At 33.5% G+C, this 13636-nt stretch overlaps 1 protein-coding gene and 1 long non-coding RNA gene across 3 annotated transcripts; one reads left to right on the top strand and one right to left on the bottom strand.

The window, feature by feature from the left end:
• Positions 1 to 1472: 1472 nt before the first annotated feature.
• Positions 1473 to 7923, bottom strand: LOC143148105 (peptide transporter family 1). Of its 2 annotated transcripts, XR_012992402.1 has the most exons (10): positions 7553 to 7923; positions 5727 to 5805; positions 5389 to 5617; positions 4865 to 5139; positions 4240 to 4322; positions 3706 to 4119; positions 3232 to 3436; positions 2535 to 3106; positions 1951 to 2207; positions 1473 to 1787 (listed from the first exon to the last, which is right to left on the bottom strand). XR_012992402.1 is itself a non-coding variant. In XM_076314033.1 (9 exons), the coding sequence occupies exons 1-9, from the start codon at positions 7580 to 7582 to the stop codon at positions 2031 to 2033; spliced, it is 2064 nt and encodes a 687-aa protein (XP_076170148.1). In that variant the 5' UTR covers positions 7583 to 7923; the 3' UTR covers positions 1868 to 2030. The 2 variants fall into 2 exon arrangements, 1 of the variants encoding a protein (XP_076170148.1); XM_076314033.1 differs by lacking the exon at positions 1473 to 1787 and having other exon boundaries at positions 1868 to 2207.
• On the top strand, positions 1481 to 10175 carry LOC143148106 (uncharacterized). The gene is made up of 4 exons (XR_012992403.1): positions 1481 to 2329; positions 2427 to 2815; positions 2885 to 5596; positions 5741 to 10175. It is a non-coding gene; the product is annotated as an uncharacterized LOC143148106 (long non-coding RNA).
• Positions 10176 to 13636: the final 3461 nt, after the last annotated feature.

Here is a 13636-nt window from a genome sequence, read left to right on the forward strand (position 1 = left end):
GGAAATAGTGTTACATAATCTGAAATACCGACCTTGTAAAGTATTGTTGGTTTTAGAGAGACCTCTATGTTTAAGAATGGTGATTTTAAAAGCTACATTCAATTGAACTATCGAGGTCGATAAATTTAGTAAATGTAGAGAATTCATCTGATGCGTTTAAACGAAGAGGTCACTTCAAAACCACTAATTTTTACCAATTTTGTATTTCTGTATCTTATCTGTGATTCTGTTTGTTACCAAAATAATGAATTATCATCATGTTTAGTTTGAATTTCTAAACCTAATAGCGCTGAAATTGTATTCTAATTCGAATCGGTAACATTGGAAGTGACATAGAAATGATAAAGGGTTTCACCAATATTTGATCGGTGTGACACGAAAAAGCATTGTTGCAACATCTATCGTATATATACCTATTTTTTTGTAGACAGCAAATTCCCTACATTGATTTTCAGATCATGTAACACTAACTTTCCCAAGATGAAACGTTCTGTATCTCGTCTGTTTCGCGAGTTTACGTTCCGTATAACACGAAGAGCAAATCTAACATCAATGAACAGTCTATTCTATACTACAAAATATATTCTCATCTACATTACACATATCGATGTTTAAACAGTGTGTACGCAATCGCAGTGTAAAAATGTTGATAATGTCAAGTGTACTTCATTTTCTGTCTTATTTATACTATTTCAAAACTAATACAAGTTTCCATTATTTTATTTTGAATTTGAAAATAATTTCTTGATTTATTGCACTTTGAGTTGTTAAGCTATATTAGCTTACAAAACTTACACATTTTTTTATTTAAAAATGGGAATAAGTTCTACAAAGCCCGTTTGTAACTTAATTAAGGATTATTTTAATCTCGACGAATTTGATTACAAAACTAAAGTGACACTTGCAATGTTATCCTTGTAAGCTACATTGCAAAGTTCTTGATATACGAGTAATGGGGAACTGCCACTGTGAGAAATGCCACTCATGAAATGTATTATACTTTGTTTGCCATTGTTTTTCTGGTAAAAACATACATAAAATAGGTTATTGTAAATTAAATATAAAAACTTTTATTGTATTTACATTTTTGCTAGAATTGATAATAACCGAAATATCGATCCAATACTCTACAAGAATAAGTAGCAGTATATTTTTGTTTATATGTGCTTTATAAAAGAATAAAATGAAAAAAGTTCTATATCAGAGAATGTTAAAATACATTTTTATTGAAATAATATTCCATGTCCATGATGTACCAAAGACTACATTTATATGTATACTATTATTTACAAATTTGATTTATCTTATCAATTAAGTATGACATAAATATAAAGCAGAGTATTTACTAGGTCTTTCAATTATATTGAATGTGTATTCTTTTATTATTACAAAATTTGATCACTTATATATATATGTATATATATATATATATATATATTATACATAAATACATTTACATAAATACACACACATATATACATATACACATCTAATTATAGGCAGCTGTTAAAGTCTTGTTACTTTTACCATAGATGAAGAGAACTTCAAACGCCCGCTGTCAATGCAATTAAAACATTTTCATCTTTAGTTTTTATTTGTTATTTTCTACTTGCTCTTCAAAGTAGGGTACTATACTTGAATCAAATTTATATGGTAAAACAGCTATTAATAATAGTTTTATAGTTTGTATTTCAAGGTCAAAAATAAATGATTTTATTTTTTCTTCATTTGTTCTTTGTTTTTTCTTAAAAACATTTGTTACCCTTCGAACAGGGTAAAATTTAACACTGAAAATATAAATGGTTCGCAACAGTTATGAATAAATCTTACTATCATTTCGATTAATAGAAATCAATGATCATTTAAAGCAATGTTTTCCAAAGTGAGAGACACAAAAGAAAATTCGAAGCATGTTCAAAGTACATAATAAATTCTTTGCATTTTATTTACCTTGACACACTGTGGTCATATGAAATAAATGTAAAACTGCTTGCAGATTCTATAATTTTATATTTACAATAATTAATAGTTCATTTCTCATCGTCCTTGTAAGATTCATTAACTGTTCCATTTTTCGTATCCATATGAATTTCCTCTGTGTTACTTTCATCTTGGGGTACCTCTACATATTTGTAGAATTTTGCCATTATGGAAAATATTATTGTATCAATGAACATTAGCCCAACAAATAGGAAGAACTCGTAAACCTGAATATCGGAAACAAGAAATACAATTATAATATAATATTTATAATAGTTTGAAATGATTTGAATAGTCACTGTCACAGAGGTGGTAAAACATTATACTGTTACATTAAAAATGAAAAAAGGTGAGTTGAAATTTCCATATTGCCATCCACAAAGTAACTGTTACTATCAAATTATATTCCTATTGATGCCATATTATTTTAATATATATTTTGTTAGTATTTTCAGGAATAGTAAAAAGGTTTTAAATGGACAGAATTATTATTTTGCTCTGTCTGCAGACACCATTCAGCACTTGAAAAAGTATTCTTAATTATATGTACTTGCCTGTCTGTGAAACCATGATCCTTCTGCAATAATGACCACAATGAGATTACCAAAAGCCACTGTTAGCTGCCAACTAGCTTGTAACAAAGACTTCATCCTGGTGGGTGCTTGTGTGAACGCAAATTCTAAACCGTTCACAGAGAACATAACTTCTCCCATTGTAAGGAAAACGTATTGCGGTATTAGCCACAATATGTGCATTGAGTTTGGATCAGTCACGGTAACAACATTAACTGATTTGGAAGAACCGACTATTGTGTAAACTCCGCCTAGTTTGAAAGGTACGTCACTTTTCACTTTGGTCTGGTTGATATAAATATCATAGTTGTCGGCTTTAATTTGTTTCAAAGGAGTTTCATGTGTGCTGGCACTTATATCTAAACTAACGACAGTGTTGCCGTCTTTAACGAGCATCAATGTAACGTATTCCGACTTCGACGGGTCTACAGAAATGAGACCACGCACTAAGGGATCACCCGATTTCGATTTCTGTACCGAGTCGATATATTGATAAAAGTCATTAGGTGTGATGACGAAAGAGGTTGCATGGGTTTCCGTCAAAGTGATATATCCTAGAAATGCGATCGGTTAGATTTCAAATCGATATAACTGATACTTTGTGAAAAAGAAATGATAAACGATTGTTAAAGATATATGCATATAATTTCGAAGGATCCAATTTAAATAATAAACATACCGTTGCCGTTGCGATTGCATTCCGTAGAATTTACCGTATAAATCAAATTCTTCGTGTCCTTTGTTTCGATATAATTATCTACCCACATGGTCATCTCTTTCAGAACAAATTCATCATTGCCTACAGTCATATTTATAGGGCAATTTAAAGTATTGAAGACTCGTAACTGAGCGAGACCCTCGGATGGCACAATCGCGTACGTTGGCTGAAAAAAAGGAGGTTCTCTCGAATGCGGTTTCATACATTAGTCGTTTCGCTTTCAATATTTTGAAACTTAATTGTTTTCTTTTCGGTGCTGTTATGTCAGAAGTTCGCGCAAGAAAAGTTAAACGATCTGATCATAATAGATCGATATTTCGATTCCATAGTTTTATCGAAAGACTATATTTTATGTTGGTCTTATATTGTATTATATAAATTGATGCGATATCACGACTATGCATTGTCGCACGGCAGTATAATTCAATCACGTACCTCGAGTTGAAGTTCAACGAGCGCCGATATAACAAAGGATAAAGCGGCTAACAAGCCACCTATAGTCAACTTTCTGAGCGGAGTCCGAAGACCAATCTTCGCTAGAAGCGGATAAATACAGGTCTCGAATAGTGGAATGAAGATGAGCACCAGAAGTGGATTCAACACCTGCATTTGATCCGGTTGGATCAAAAAATTTCCGATCACTCCGTCCATTCTGGCTGCCTGAATCGCCCATCGGGAGCCCTGCTGATCGAATAACGCCCAGAAGATTGGTATAGGGATGAATAGTTTCATGACCTGTAAGGCTGCTTTGATGTCGTCTATCAGCGGTTTATCGTATGCGTCGTCTGCATGATCGAGCCAGTGTTCTCGTTTCTCATCTTTCGATGTTGCTTTTTTGTAAATGGCATGCTGCGACATTAAATACGGAAATTACGGAAATTTATCGATAATACAATTTACATAGAAAAACATTGTCCGTTGAAAGCAATTGCGCGAAGAAACAACTATAATATTTCTCTAAAGTCTTACAGAAATACACTTGGAAACGATCAGCACGATGTTGCCTGTTGGTTTCATTACTTTGTACAAAGGCCTTCCAATTACGAATATCACTAGACAGAAGAAAAGAAAGAGGAAATTAATATTTGAGATTTAAAGATGCGCAATAAAAAGAAGGTGTACAGATAAGAATAAGTTCACATGTCACAAAGCATGTGTTTTCTCGAACGATTCTATAGGAATATTAAGATGTTTCGTGAAATCTGTACTATTTAAATTGTACGAATAATCAAGCGATTACGATCAATAACTGTTCTTTATCGGGTCGTTTATATTCAATGACCATATACAATCAGGAATATCGTCTGCATTTGTACAGAAAATTGAAGGAAAAGATAAATATTCGTAATAAGAAACTATTTTTCCGTTTTCTTATATTATTTGAGAACTGTTTTTACAACATGAAAGTAATTTACTCCTGTGTTTATTAAACACTATGCTTTCGTTGTCTATTTTATCTCGAAGATGACCATCACCGATTCGTTAACCAATCATTATTCGACCCTAGAGTAGAATATTAAAATTTAAAAAAAGGACATTTTTTTATGGATAAGAGTAAGTTTTAGGTGATTTAAAGTATTCGTTTGAAACTCACCGATGGAGAGGATCATGAGAACGGCAGGCACGAAAAATGCCAAAGAATAACAGGAGGTGTAGCCGAAGCACGTGACATTGCTGCGAAGCATCGGTGTGAGGAAGCTCGAGATCAAGGAGCCAAAGTTGATGGAAAAGTAAAAGAACGAGAAGAATGTGGACAAGTATCGTTCCTGTTGAGGTAAGACGAATTGGTCACCGCCGAACGCAGCCACACAGGGCTTTATACCACCTGTGCCAAGGGCTATAAGGAGTAGACCAACTAATGAAAATTCTCTGTAAAATGAAATGTTTAACAGATGCGATTAAACACTAATCAACTTCATTTTTATGTATTCTAATCGCGCGCATTTTGCTACGAGTTCAATTTGTCAACTGTATAGAGGAACGGTCGTTTGTTCCTAAACTACATCATATTTCATAGAGAGTGTTCAAAAATATGTAAAACAATTTGAAAAGTCTCGATTCCTTTTGAATTGGATTGAAAAGTAGTAAAGATTGAGAATAAGGAGCAATTCAATTTACCTTGGCGGGAGCCCTATGGGAGGAGCCGCGGTTAAAGATAAGAGAATTTGTCCGACCGCGTAAACGATACTCAAGTACAAGATCGTGCGAAATTTTCCGAGCAACGAGTCCGCCAGCATCGCTCCAAAAAGGGGGAAGAAGTAAGCGAGCATCATGAAAGTATGATATATCACGGTGGACGTGTCATCGCTGTACATCAATTGATTTCGTAGGTAGAACGTCAGAACAGCTAAATAAATAAATTGGTTTACTCGTCATGCTATATACATGTTAAACAAAACTCAAGCAAAAATACCAAAAAGCTTACATTTGTAGATAAATATTTAATCTTTACTTACTTCTCATTCCATAGAAAGAGAATCTCTCGCAGAATTCATTGCTGATGATGAAGAATATCGACTTGGGATACTTCAGCTTCTACAAAGTTTAACAAGAAAACGAAAGTGATTGTGTTAGTCAAATCACATGCGCGGTGCGATTCAAGTAACGAAGTTGCCGCGAAAAAAATGCAATATGTCGGTAATATTATCGCGTTGACCTTATTAACATTTGTTATTGTTACCGTTGATTAAGGGAACTCGTGTTTTCCTTTGTGAAATACGAAGGCTATAGAATTCGCACAATTATTTACGCTAACAACGCTATTCGAGTCGAAGGCCAATCTTTAAAGTCGTACTTCAAATTGCTAGCTTTTTATATCAAGAGTACTCCAGAATATTGAACGAGTTTATTCTTTAAAAGAATCGGCCAATATTTAAAAAGTACGAAAATAAATATATTGCCGCATAAAATATCGATCTGTTCTTTTTTTGTCGTCTGCTAAAGTCTACTAAAATTTAATCATTGCGTTCAACGGTAATGCACGTTTCCGTTGTCATTGTTTAATTAACTTGAAACTGTAATAATATCGAATGTTGTCCTGTTAAATACTATGTTACATAATATATTCGATTGAACAAAATTATTGGTCTGGGTTAGCTCTGGGTTAGTTGGAATACTTGCAACAAGCGTAGTTGAAAGCGATAAGTTGACGATATTTTTAACCCACGACGACATTAAGTTACTCGTAAAAATGAGTTAACGGTTTTAGTTTTTAGCTTTGTATTTTCATTGTGTGCATCTAGCCGCTGCACGATATTTTTTCTGCAAATCGAATCAAAGATTGATAAAAATCAAAATGTCTGTTCAACGCGCCTAGAGCCAACAAAATTCGATCGATTAAATTTTCTTTTTGCTGTAGCTATATTTACAAGATAACGATTAAAATAAAATAAATTGCTATAATAATTAATCGTAAACTTTTCGAACTTGTAGAGTACGTCTTTTATTCGTTGATAGGATATTTGTATATATACTGAGGGTATGATGGTATTCGTGTGTTGGAAAATTAGGATACTTGTGTACTAGGGCATTGGCACATTTGAGTATTGTTTTGTTGAACTATTGGAGTGTTAGTTTATTGAAAAATTAAGATATCGGATATTGAAATATTTGATTTATGCTTTGTCAACTTGTAAATCTGTATATCCTTTTTCTTGTCTGTTTAGTTTTACGCCTCTGTACCATCTTAGGCGATCACTTTAGCTTGTCCAATACTTTGCCACGCCTTTCTAAATTATGTACGTAAAACTGTTTGTACGTGCAATAATTTCAACACTTCTTGGAGGATTTGTAAACGTTCACGACTGCATCTACTTACACCAATTTAATTTTTTAATAAAATGATCTTTAGATCAAAACATGTTAGATGCGATTAATGCTAGAAACATGAAAAAGAAGTTTGTCGTTATTTGTAACAGTTTCTAAAAAATCTATATTACTTTGTATAAGACACCTTGTACAACGTTTAACCGTTGATAAAGATAGGCTTATGGTGGAAGTAAATGATAATTCGAATACACGAGTTGGCAAATGTTAAATGCAAATGATGCAAAAGTCGTTATCAGTTATTGTCGGTAAACATTCCTTTCATGTCACGCAAGCGAAGCGTAGCTCGAGCAAGGTGTACAAAACGCTGAAAACGAGCAACTTTCTAATTCAACCTAGAATCGAATTTCGATCGATCTGCAATCGGTTCCATTGTAGATTTCATTTCATTTGAATATCCCACAATCACTGGTACCTTGCCGAAATAGAATAAGGAAAATTCTGTCAGGATCCCTACCTCTTTCGCGTTCACATCTTTCGTGACCATTGTGCTCGTTTTTTTTTTTTACATCACACGAATCACGATGAAATCCAAATTAAATATCGACGGAAGATTTACGCAAAAGAAGCATGCTGCTAAAATGCGTCGTATATCACTAAAGCATTCACGAACGATGTACTATCACCAAAAACACTCCTTTCGTACAGGAAATGCGCGGAAATACCGAGAGCGTGGATCGCTGGGCATGGGTTCGCAGATTAACCGAGATATCGAGATCAAGATTTCCGAGTAACACGAATAATGATTGTCTCGGTCGGTAGACAAAACCGCACTGTTGACATCGTCGTCGCGTACCTACGGATATGTAAGCACTGCGATTAAGACCGCGACGATGCCACTGATGAAGATTGGCTACGTAAACCGTGCATCATTCGTATTTGGAACGATGTGAAAGTACCCGTTCCCTCTAGAAACACGATTGAACTACTACTATTTAATAGGGTTCGCATTGATCATCTTATGCCCTGAATGTTATGTTTGACTTTAAAGACAAATAATAATGATCTTGAAACGCATGGAAAAAATATAACGTCGTACCACTGCTACAAATATTGGAAACGCGTGTGTGCTCACATATCTTGCACATCACATGTCTGGGAGGAACAGCTTCGCTTACCGGCACGTTTCGTGGATCTATAGAGACGAACAATATTTGTCCACTAAGTGTTCATATATTGGACATTCTTTGGCAAGAAATTATTGAGTATATACAGGAAGCGACTCAAAATTGATGTACCAGTCGAACATACCATTGCTACAGTAAATGTTACAAATCGTTCTATAAGATATTGTATTCTATTCTACAGTTCAATGTTACATCACTTTTATAAGATTACATTCCTTAAATAAACTCCTTGTATCGACTCTTTCGAACTTAGGTGAATAGCTTGTGCTTTATTTTCTGTAAAATAAGCAGAATGGACTACGAACGAGTAACATTTGTAATGAAATAACGATTATATATCAGTTCTGTGAAATTGTTAAAATGCAAAGTCACGTTTCTGCGTTATTATGACGCAAAACATTGAAATTTTCTCTATCTCTAAAACTTCCTCACAACCTTGCGCGGTTTCCTGCAATAAACGATTAATCGGATTGAACAGCTGTGTTATCACATAATTATGGAATGCGATCTGGTAATATAGTACGTATCGTATAGTGCAATATTTCCTAAAGTCTCACACGATAAGTTACATAGTAGTATATGTCATCAGAAATTTGTAAGTACCTAGGTGGACATCTACTTGGTGGGATTATCACTGCATCGAAGACTACAATATTATTTTTCTTGTAACATTAGATAGACGCTTTAAAAACCGTATAAAGATAATATTGTAGAAGTGGATTAAAATAGTTAGGAAGGAAAAAGTTCAATGTTTAGTTTGTAACAAAGTGCATTACCTAACTCGTTTTTATTAAAAAAGACAAATTGTAAACTTAATCTGCGATAGTAAATTACAGTTAATCGCAGGGATTACTACGTTTCAATAACCGATGATAAGTGATTCAGTTAGTAAAAGTTAAAGCCTATCTAGTTACTCTAGTAAACGGTTTTAATACAAAAGAGAGAAGTGAAATCTTATCTCGATTTCTGGTCAAGGAGCCACGACATTATATTGTGAAATTGGCTCATTATACAGAGGCGCGAGTCACGAATCACGAGTGATACTATACAAGTTTATTTACCAATATCTTTCAATTTCTTATCGTTGATCAACAATGCACTCAAGTGTTTTAAATTTTGTGGCGCGGCCTTAAAGAATGCGCTCAATAGAAATGAGAGCTTTTTGTTAATCAGAAACGCCCACGCTTCGTACATGTTCAAAATTGATTTTCTCGAAAATAAAAACTCTTTATTTTACAGTTACAGTATAGTTATTGTTATGGGTATTAATATAAACAACAGCCATGCATTCTGTAATATCCATGAACATACGATCCAATTATGAAATTATAAAATATGTACGTAAAAGAATCAAATGTTCAATTCAATTCAAATTGAAATAACTTCAGTCATTTCGACCCATAGACGAAGCAGACATCTTTTCAAATAAACTGTCTATAAATAATGATCAATTTTTTTTCTCATCGTTGAAGAACAATTTTTATCCGTAGGAATCCTTCGTCGTGTTATACTATATAGAGTTCAGTTAACTCGGTGAAAGTACAAGTTTTACGTTTAACCTACTGTGCGTAATTTATGTACAAATTATTCTTAATCGCACACCTATCAATTTTATTGGGTAAGTCAATTTTGACCATGTATCGGTAAAACGAAACACGAAAGCATGCACGCAGTTCCGTTGATTACCGATATACGTTCCTGAATTTGTATTTACATTTTTTCCATCTTACGTAAGACCAATTATCTTTTCTCGAAAGCGGAACGACAATAATCAATCGGGACACAAGCGTAAATCGAACATAATAATTCGGTTAATTAAAAACAATACATTCTTTTTTTCCTTGTAAAATCAAGTATCGATTTTATATATTACGGATTTACTGTTAATTTGGAGAATTAATAGATATATGGGATTTTCCAATTATCGAATTATATTATAATTAAAAGAATTCTTTGATAAAGAGGGAAGAGGGCGCAATTTATACGATAATTTATTTACGATTATACTTCTATCAATGCGTAATTCATACCGAATCGTTATCAACGAATCGTTGATAACAACGGATAAGTAATATTTTTGCCGTTAATAAATAATCCCTCGGTATAGATAAGTGACTGCTTAATATTTACCTCCTGATTGTCCTCCACATTACTTTCGTTGTCCGGATGATCTGAAAACACATACACGCGCGTTAACAACAAGAAAGAGGTTCGATGATATTCGTGTGATGTCATTACAACGTTTATTTTATCATCTTAATTCTTTATCTTGAACGATTGTAAAATTATTCGTTTCCTTCGATACTTTCAACCGGTATTTAATTTTTAAAATTTTTCGCTGATTCATATAATCTAAACAATGTAAATCTTTACAAAAGATCGTCCGTACGGTTGACAATTACGCGAACAGTGGATACTTACCTATCTGCGTACGAGTTTTCATCGCATTGCAAACGTTGCTCGACGGTCATACTTTTTGAAACAATGATAATAACGCAACGTGCGAACGACGTTTATTTGTCGATGCACACAGTAAAAAGAAAGGAAAAATCTTTCTAATCGATAAGAATCAGCAAGAATCAGCTACACGACAATTTGTTCCTTTCAAATTGGGTCACGACGTTCGAGCAAACGTCGAGCTGATTACAAAACCGGACCATTTGACTTCTATCCCTTTGCCGCATATCTCGTTAAGGTGCTCAATCAGCACCGTTTAAAAACTTCGAGCAAGATACATTGAGTAAAAGTTAAAATTCGGACACCGTGCGATTTACGGCACCGTCATTTTAACATTTTCTTCACGATGAAGGGGAATAAATATATTTAATTGCAAGGTGTAACCAAGACTACATGGAGACTCTTATAACGTAAACACTACGTTCGTCTTCGTACCCAGTCAAATAAATCGAATCAGTATTTCGTAGGCCGGTTTTAGGTTGTTTACGATACAACCTAAAAGAATACGATTCATCGTTCAAAAACGAATCGAAACTGTAAAAGAAATCGGTGTTCAATCGCTTACAAATTTCAAAATTTGTTCGAAAGTTAAAAAATTGATTTGTTAAAAAATCGACGATAAAAAATTGATACAAAAATCGATCTATTTGTGTAAAGAAAATCGATTTTTTAAAACGTTGATTCAAGATCAGTACCTCTAGTGTTAACCAATGCAATTTAAAATTTTTGATTTTTTTCATTATATTGGCGATGAAAGTATTATCAATGGATTGGTGTGGTTTTCCCGATAAACTTGTAAGTAAACACGATCGTAATCCATATTCGCGGAATTCAAAAGTGTTCCATTTTACACATAGTTAAAAAGTAATTGGAATAGGATCATGTTTGGCCCTATCACTCCATTTATAATACTGTCGTGAAGGTATAAGTAAAAGTAATTACATGATTTTATAATTTTACAGTGACTACTTAGAGCGCACATTAATTGTTCAAAATATTTGATTTCTATTAAAATCCTGTAGCTTCATATTATCTTGTCCCCTATGAATTATTTTTAATAAATCACTATCTTCTGTGCATCGGATATTTCTAAGCGCATAGAAATCTATTTTAATAATCCCCTTACTCGAAACCGGAGATCTTGTCGGTATCAGAAATTGCAGACTAATTAACATTATTGATATCATGTCCAAGCTATTTGAGAGTCTCGCGATGGACGCAATTAAACCTGCCATCACGGAAGTGATTTGTAGTGACCAGCACGGTTTTAAACGGTCTACGCTATTCACTGCCACCAACCTCTCCATTTTTTATCGTTTTGTCTCATTATCAGCCGCCCTCGATAGAAAAAGATACTAGCAATAAGTAATTTTAAACGATAAATACAGTTTTCAAGGCATTTTTCATGAAGACGGTGACACAAAAGTGAACAATTGCGTGATCGTTTAATTAACTTTTTTAATTTTTAATTCTTTTCGCAATTAAATTAGCTATCGTTTAAACGGTAAACATAAATCGTGTACCTTGTATTTCGTGGTCAGAAACTTTCTGTCCGGCCATAGCTCCTAGAAAGTGTTAAGCACAATGTAACCCTGTAACGTTTGAATAAATACTGACCGCGTTGTTCAATTTTGTTATCATTTTACGACTATCGCATCTTATCAATCAGCAATTAATCCCAAGAGACATCCGTTCAAGTTTGATCAAATTCGGAATCAAATTTCCTATTCGTCCTAAAGTCAAGATAACTGACGATCTCAAGTTTCGATCTTAAATTTGGAACTTGTGTAACGAGTACGATTAAATTCTTTTTTTAAAAATATTGAAATATGGAAACATTTCGCAATATACATTTATACATTATATTGCGAATTATTGTTACACTCGACAGAATATTGGATAATACAACAGTTCGTTAAAGAAAAATAAATATCATTCTAAACAAAATCTATCAAGCTGCAGTAAGTAATAGAATCGATTTAACTAGAAAAAGAGGTACCAAGGAAGAGAAACTCCGATGTTTCGATCCCATCACTACTTTCATTGAGTGCTGCCGAACTCTCGAGTATCCAAACTACCGAGCAAAGTTGTAAGATGTGGAAGAGTTGTAGTAGTATATATATCTATGTAAATACATACATATACGTACTTCGCAAGTATGGTTAACACGTGAGGGGGCTATGTACGTATCTAGACAAATCACGTATAGTGTTTTCTGCGTTCAAAGTGACGAAGTGTTTGTTGTATTTTCTTTGATAATGAAAGTATAACGATATATTAGAACCAAATGTTTTCATTATAATTTTAAACTAACTGTTCAAAATTGTAAAAATGTATATTATATAAATGTATATATAGATTAGTCAGAGTGGTCTTTCACTGCCCTCCTGGTGTACCCGATGTCTCGATGAATTTTAAAATATCGGAAAAGAATATTTTGTCCATTTGTGATATTTCCGAAGAAATATGATTTTAATATCTCATACGAATCGCACTGTACATTCAATAGCAAAACCGATGAATGTAAAGCTCAAAAAAGAAACAGAATTATAAAATGTCTCTCTTGACTCGATCTCACGCAGTTTAATAGTATCCAAATTAACATTTTAAGGCTGAAAAACTCTAAATTAAATCTATTTTATTGGATAGCAATCTCTAACTGTTATTCGACTCTCGTCTCCGGCTCCATCCTTCCCAAGTCTGTGCTTCTTCAGATCTCCCGCTAAAAACTTTACTATATAATTCTGTCAGTAGTAATTGTTAATAATAATACAATACAGTTTAACTTATTAGTTAGCATGTTATATATTATCTGTCTTTAAAATTGTAAAATAAAGTTACACATTTACCGATATTTGTGGTCGATGCATAGCAAAAGAGGCAACAAAAATTTAGGCCATGAGACTTTATAGAAGATTCAATCGAGCGAACTCTACAATTATTTACAATAACGTATA

This window comes from Ptiloglossa arizonensis, chromosome 6, assembly GCF_051014685.1.
Source record: "Ptiloglossa arizonensis isolate GNS036 chromosome 6, iyPtiAriz1_principal, whole genome shotgun sequence".
Classification (NCBI taxonomy): Eukaryota; Metazoa; Arthropoda; class Insecta; order Hymenoptera; family Colletidae; genus Ptiloglossa; species Ptiloglossa arizonensis.